Source organism: Cicer arietinum, chromosome 5 (assembly GCF_000331145.2).
Source record: "Cicer arietinum cultivar CDC Frontier isolate Library 1 chromosome 5, Cicar.CDCFrontier_v2.0, whole genome shotgun sequence".
NCBI lineage: Eukaryota > Viridiplantae > Streptophyta > Magnoliopsida > Fabales > Fabaceae > Cicer > Cicer arietinum.
This window is the reverse complement of record NC_021164.2, coordinates 60,655,525-60,662,220: the sequence shown is the minus strand read 5'-3', so window position 1 is coordinate 60,662,220 and position 6,696 is coordinate 60,655,525. Positions and strand designations below refer to the sequence as shown.

At 34.4% G+C, this 6,696-nt stretch overlaps 1 protein-coding gene across 8 annotated transcripts; it reads right to left on the bottom strand.

The window, feature by feature from the left end:
- Positions 1-1,152: 1,152 nt before the first annotated feature.
- LOC101513063 (uncharacterized WD repeat-containing protein C2A9.03) lies at positions 1,153-6,562 on the bottom strand. 8 transcript variants are annotated; one of them, XM_004500554.4, is made up of 9 exons: positions 6,320-6,562; positions 6,062-6,229; positions 5,880-5,966; positions 2,808-2,942; positions 2,613-2,723; positions 2,427-2,518; positions 2,246-2,351; positions 2,059-2,145; positions 1,153-1,967 (listed from the first exon to the last, which is right to left on the bottom strand). In XM_004500554.4, exons 1-9 carry the CDS (start codon positions 6,473-6,475, stop codon positions 1,554-1,556), a joined length of 1,356 nt encoding a protein of 451 aa, XP_004500611.1. In that variant the 5' UTR covers positions 6,476-6,562; the 3' UTR covers positions 1,153-1,553. The 8 variants fall into 8 exon arrangements, with proteins under 8 accessions (XP_004500611.1, XP_004500612.1, XP_073224369.1 ...); XM_004500555.4 differs by having other exon boundaries at positions 2,613-2,720; XM_073368268.1 differs by lacking the exon at positions 6,320-6,562 and adding an exon at positions 4,073-4,112 and having other exon boundaries at positions 6,062-6,202.
- Positions 6,563-6,696: the final 134 nt, after the last annotated feature.

Below are 6,696 nucleotides of genomic sequence, written 5' to 3'. Positions count from 1 at the left end.
CAAAAGACTAACTTGTTACACCGACCGACATGAAATATCCAAATGTTTGTAAAAAAAACGATGATCGGATCCTAAATTTAAATGTTTTTTAAAATTTGGTCAATTTTTGTTCAAACTCAATTGCTCAATTTATCATTGTCTGAAAATAAATTTCTGTTTTTGAAGATCACTGAAGATTAAGATTTTTAATTTAATTAAAGTAAATACTATAAAGACACCAAAACATTTTTAAAAGAGTCAACAAATAGGTCATAGACATTTATGAGATATACACCTCGTTATCCCATATAATTATGATTTATATTCTTTTTCTTTTGATTTTCATTAATTAGTTACATTAACTTCACAAACGCATGCAGAGCTTGTGTGTCATTATCAGTGGTGATTCACGATAGATAAATATGTATATTTATGTTGCATAGAGTGTTCTAGTAAACTACTAAGTTTCGTATTTTATCCAAAAAGATTTTTGGGTATTCCGTGTAGCTTTTTCATTTGATTAGTAGGGAGTCAAAAAGAAAAAGGGAGATAAAATTTTACGCCTTTCCAAAGAAACTAGAAGCTTGGAGGTTTATTGCATAAGTTTTCTTTCATTTTCATGTTGTTGGGACTTGGGACCTCTAATCGCGAGACCGCAACCTTCATGAAAGTGGCCTCGTCGACAGCAAAGAGATTTAAATTTTAAAATATTCGATAGGTAATTAGGTAGGTACCACCCAACACTGCCCAAAATTCCACCTCCTTCCCCAACAAAAAAATACTTTGAGTGTAAAGGTGACATGCCATGTTTTCTACGACTAATTATTTAATCATTTAATTCTTATCAAAAACTCATACAACTGTTAAATCTAAAGTTAAAAACTGTAAAATTTTAAATTCAAATATAAAATATGACATTCAATTAAATAAAATTTAACAAGTAGTCATTCAAAATGATCCATTAAACTAAGATTTTAAAGACTAATCCGTCATCCCGTGTTTTTGTTGTAAATTTCAGATTATTTAAAATATACTAATTAATATAACTGCCGACATCGAGAAAATTAGGACACTAATCGCAGGTAGGGACAAGGGACTTGTACAGGCAAGTCCGCTTGGGACAATACAAGTGTGCACCTGCCGTTTTGCCAGTCCTCAATGGGATGGGGAAAATAAGTTAAAAACAATTATAATATTATGCTAGATTCTATTGTCTCAGATACAGAATATACAATAGGAAGGAAGGAGGCAAAATTAGCCAACTATTCAAGCTTTGACAAGGTACTAGGATGTTGAGAATGGGTGGGATGTGTCCCCATCCAAATCTACTCTACCTACCTATTGTTTTGATCTTTCTTGAGCTTAATGATCAAGATCTTTTCTGTCAAAGCAAAAGTAAAAACCTTTACTAAAATAGTTCTCTACAGCAAAATTTGCTATTTGCAGCACTAAGTTCAACGGAAAAATAATATTGGAAAATCATCTTGCAAAAGAAAATTTTATAACTATTTGAGAAATCTTCCAGTAGATATGCACATGGATATCTCTATACATCTTGATGGCATTCCGCTTGATTAAAGCATTGAGTCTAGATAATGATAATAACGTTTTCTGGTGAACTCTAACAAGCTACCGTAGGTTCGGTCAGCAACGCCAACAAATAGAGCCTCTGTGTCAGGGCTAAAAGATATACCAGCAATCTCACCAAATAAATCAATCTCTTGAGATTGAGAATAACCAGAATGTGAGTCGAATATATGGACGAAGTCTGCTGGCTCAGCCATCGCCAAAAACCGTCCATCAGATGTGAATCTTAAGGCCCTTATTGCACCCATTCTTCCCTTTAATACTGCTAAAGACTCTGAAAGATTTCTTATATCCCACAACCTGCATGTTGTGTCCTGATTCCCAGTAGCCAATATTTGTCCATCAGGGTGCCAAGCTGATGCGAAAGAATAGTCCAAGTGCCCTTTTAGGCTTCCAGTGACCTGAGCGGTACCGCAATATATATATAATTAGAATCTAAACAAAACATTAAGTACAATATAACACCTACAAAACAACTGGAAATTGAATGACCTTTCCGGTATTAGCATCGGCTATCAAGCCCTCAGTACTGTCCCCAAGAACAGCTAACAACTTTCCATCCGGACTAACAGAAGCATTCTGCAAAAGTCAATATGTAAAGATAATTGTTATTTGCTAAGTGTTCTTCTTAGTGATTAAAATCAAAATAATTGCAGAAATATCAGTTGATGATACTCACATTGACAGACCAATCATACTTGAAACAACCAAGAGAAGCAAAATTCTCCGCGTTAAAAACCCGAACTTGGGAATCATTATTTGCTGCGATAACCCTCAACAACCCACTGCAAAGAGACGGTTGAGTTACAAATCGAACCAACCAAAGTTTCAAACATAAGCTTCTGCAATTAGATGCTTACCTGGGATTGCGGGAAACATCCACTGCATTGGTTATAGCATTATCATCTGGAGTTATTTTACTGCAGAAGGCAACTCCAGAATGATTCAAATTCTGGTCCAAAGAGAATTCAAACCCGTTAAAAAGAGGGCCTTGATAAGTTATTATGGTTGATTATTCAATTGAAAGAAATTGTGATGTAGCCTACCTTGCAAATAAGCTCACCATGGAAACCACCTGCCACCATCAGATTTTCCTTAACAGTCATGGTGCTTATTTGCACTCGCGAGACAGGGTGAGCTAATCCAGAATGCTTCTGCTAAAAAACATAAGGACGGTAAAATAAGATGACATTGAGTACAGAAGAAACAGATTTCATTTGATCAATTAAGTAGCTACGTACAAGGGTTGGAATAATCGGTTTGGCTGCATTAAGCACTTCTTTACCCCTGCGTAGTAATGAGGACCAATGCATCACGGAGTAGTTTTGCATAAGGTATACATCGTGCTTTGATGTTGCCCACAACAGATTCCTCAGCTACAAAGACAAGACACATTGACAACATCAATATTAACACCCGACTAGGAAAGAAAGAAATATATTATCATATAATAAGATAAATTGATATTACTCTAGACAGATCAAACACCACATTCTATCTAGCACGTTATTAGAAAAGCATCTATGAATAACAATTGCTCTAAATGTTAGAACAGGAGGGATATACTATGTCGAAGAGTAATTGTGTTAACTTACTGTGTTAGTAAGTATGATTGTTATTGGATCAAGCTTGTTAGTGTTTGACCTTAATCGTATAAATAGAGATATCTGTCAGCATTATGTACAACAAATTCTCTTTTCCCTTTTCCGTAATGATTCCTAAAATTTCAACATTAGATATATTCCAAAATGAGTCCCTATTACAGAATTCTGCACTCGTAGACAGGAATTTTATTTGTAGAAGATATTGGCCTTAAAACATACTTATAAAAGATTGAGGGCCATTTTTTCCATCTCTCCCTCTCTTGAAAAAAAAAAAGGAAGAATCCAAAAGGTAAGTGTTAAAAATGATGAACATCAGACATGCCAGTGGCCACACTACAGATGATAACAACGATTTCTCTAGAGACAGACAGATAACAAAGAAGGCTGCGATTATAATCAAGTGTAAATGCCGGAATGTTCACGGCACAATCAAATCAATCACACCATCATGGAAATAAGAAGTTACCAATGCATGGAGAGAGTTTTGATATCTAACAGGAAAGGCCAAAATTAAATGTTAAGAGTATTCTTAAAAAATGTGGAAACGATAACTTATACATGTTTCCGACTACTTTGATAAAAATGTGAAATTGGTAAATTTGAAGAATTACCAGAGAACTTATTTATATAAAAATAGTTCCATGAAGTAAGACTGACTTTAAATAAATGCTAAACGAAACAATATCTACAGCAGTAATCAGGTGCTCCAAGTAGGGGGGAAACTCAAAGCAAATAGCAACTAAAGATAACAATTCTAATATTTCTATAGACAAAAAGATCCTAGAAATACACAGCCAAACATCATGAGGCAAGGCTTCTCTTGACAAGACAAAATCAATAATAACTAATAGCAGATATTTTTAGAGCCCTCTCAATTGTGGCCAAATATTTTCCTACCATACCATAAAATTATGCCCTCCCAAGCTGCAAACTTTCCACCTGCTTTAAAGAGAGAAATAGAAGGCCTAAATGCATAAACACGTTAAGCGATAAATTATTTTATATTGCAGAAACAAATAATGCTGCAGTATTATATGCACATATACATCAATTAAAAGGAGGACGAATACATAAATCATAGAAGGAAATGATCATGCATGAGTTTCAGATGTAATAATGGGAAACAACCATAGAACCAAAAATAAATCAGAGTGTGGACAAATGTAATTTTGAATCTAAGCTTAAGACTTAAGTGTGGTTGTTGCAGTTAAAAATCAATGAAGATTCTGCAACTATGTAAATACAGAATTTATATTTATGCCACAAACAAGTGGTATCTAAGACATCTAATGACATTGTCAGAACTCAGAAGTTTTACCCCACCAAATTTTGTCCTTCCACATAAAAGGATAGTTCAAGAGAATATGTCAACCATGTATAACTTTCCTCTCCAACCATTCAGAAAGGAACCTTGCAGGACTAAACTAAACTATTTGACTTCAGAACAACAAACAGATTGTTGGTATAATAAAAACTAACATACTGTGGCCCATCTTTTTAATGTAATACTCTACCAAATCAAGTAAGAAACAGTATGGTTATAATACAATTCATGTGTACTGAATCTTAATCCACGATCCACATCAAATACAGAAAAAGGATGGTATAGAGTCAATAAATATCTCATTATTTGATTGTAATGTTGTATGTGAGCGTGGATAGGTGGCTGTGTGTGCACACAGTCATTATGTTGCATGCAACAGACTTTTCTCTTCACAGTAAATCACCAAAATTTTAAGCATGCAAGTCATACCATAGCCTTGATGCATCCATATCCATATGAAAACTTCTTGTCTGTAGAAAAGAGTATCTGGCTTCCATTGGAGATAATTCTTTTGAAAACACAATTTGGTTTTAAGAAAGAAAGCCGAAGAAGTGCACAAGACAGGATAAAATCATCTTTGAAAAACATTTTGCCCCCAAAAATGGATTTAACGAATAAAATTCTGGCTCAAAAGCCTAAAGTATAAGGTAAATTATAAAGAAACTGCTGAAACATTTTGACAAATAAATTATATAGAAGATTTGATTTTTCAAATCTGGGAATTACATAAATTAAAAGCCAGGACAGAAATATTTCCAGAAAAGATCATTGATAAAATTTCAATTGGTTCACGTGGAAGAATAAGGTTTTCACAAATTAGTCTTTGAAAACCTCTCAAATTTCAAGTTGGTTTGGGAGTTTGTTTGTACATGTGAAATTCCAAATATTTTTGGTTTAAATCCTTATATAAAGGAGACAGCCATTAACTCCATCCTGCCAAAAAAAACATGGGTTACATAATCCTGCAAAACTAGAATACCAAAGTTATGCATAGAAAAAATTGTTATTATAGCCATAACTCATAACTCAAGTATGGGTCCAAACAACAGTTAGAACTAAGCACTCGCTGGATGTGTAGTATAAACTATAAAGCCAATAAAACAACCATTGATCTGATAAAATAGTTCATAAAAAAATTACAAAATTAGCACCGATATCACACAGATAAAACGAACAAGGCAACATAGCAGCAGAACAATAAACAAAAAATTCTATTTAAATCCAAAATATAACAGTAAGAAGTATTAACACAGTCAAATAAGCCAAATTCAATCCCACCTAAGCAATAGGTAGAAATAATTACAACACTCGCACCAAAAAAAAAGTACAACACAAATAAAAAAGCCTTAAGCAATAAGTAGAAATAAAATGAACAAATTCTCTACCTGAAAGTGCACAATTGTTGATTTGACAAGCCTGGTATTGAATTGAAAATCATAGAAGGACTTTCCTTTCTGCACTTCCAAGCATTCCTGGTAACCGAAAACATTAAAAATAAAAAATAAAAATAGAAAAACGCAAACGAAAATACGAGACTAACCTCATCGAGTAAAAATACGAAACTAACCTTATCGAGCTCCTCACGAGAGCGAGAGAGATTCTCGTAGTTATTATACTGCTTCAAACGAGTCTCACGGTATTCCTGTCTACTATAATTAAGCCTGTCCCATGGAATTCCTTGAATATCTTTCCCGTTTCGTGCTTCCGAAGCAGTTGTATCAGTCGTAGCATTAGTCTGTTGTTACAAAGCAAAATCGAACTTCTCGTTATCTCAATTATTGAACTACGAAATAAAATAATTAAAAAAATGGCGAGATAAAGTTACCGTATCGAAATTGTCTTCAAAATCGGAGTGGTGAGAATCGGAATCGGAGATATGTTGAGGAACATTGTCGGAGAAAGTTTGTTGGTCTTCGAAATCGGAGGAGTCGAAGTAGTCGTCGACAACGTACTCGAGATCATCGTTGTTGAATCGGTCCATGAATTAAGAGGAATGAAAAGGAATTAAGAGAAAGAATGAGAATAGAAAAAAAGAGTGTGTTGAGAAGGAACGGAGAATGAAGGAAGGGGGTGATAATGTACTTATAGAGGAAGGAGTGTGAGGAAGAAAGTAGAAGGTGGAGGTGGAAAGAGGTGGGGTCCACTTCGGTATTGAAAGGTAATGAAATCCGGGAGGCAGGCTGTGGGCTCCATATAACCGCT

Bases quoted from the DNA above. Each gene is read 5' to 3' on its own strand.
- LOC101513063 (XM_004500554.4), bottom strand. From the start codon at position 6,475: ATGGACCGATTCAACAACGATGATCTCGAGTACGTTGTCGACGACTAC. The intron at 2,724-2,807 runs GTACGTAGCTAC...TATGTTTTTTAG, and splicing joins AACCGATTATTCCAACCCTT to CAGAAGCATTCTGGATTAGC. The intron at 2,352-2,426 runs GTAAGCATCTAA...GTCTCTTTGCAG, and splicing joins GATGTTTCCCGCAATCCCAG to TGGGTTGTTGAGGGTTATCG.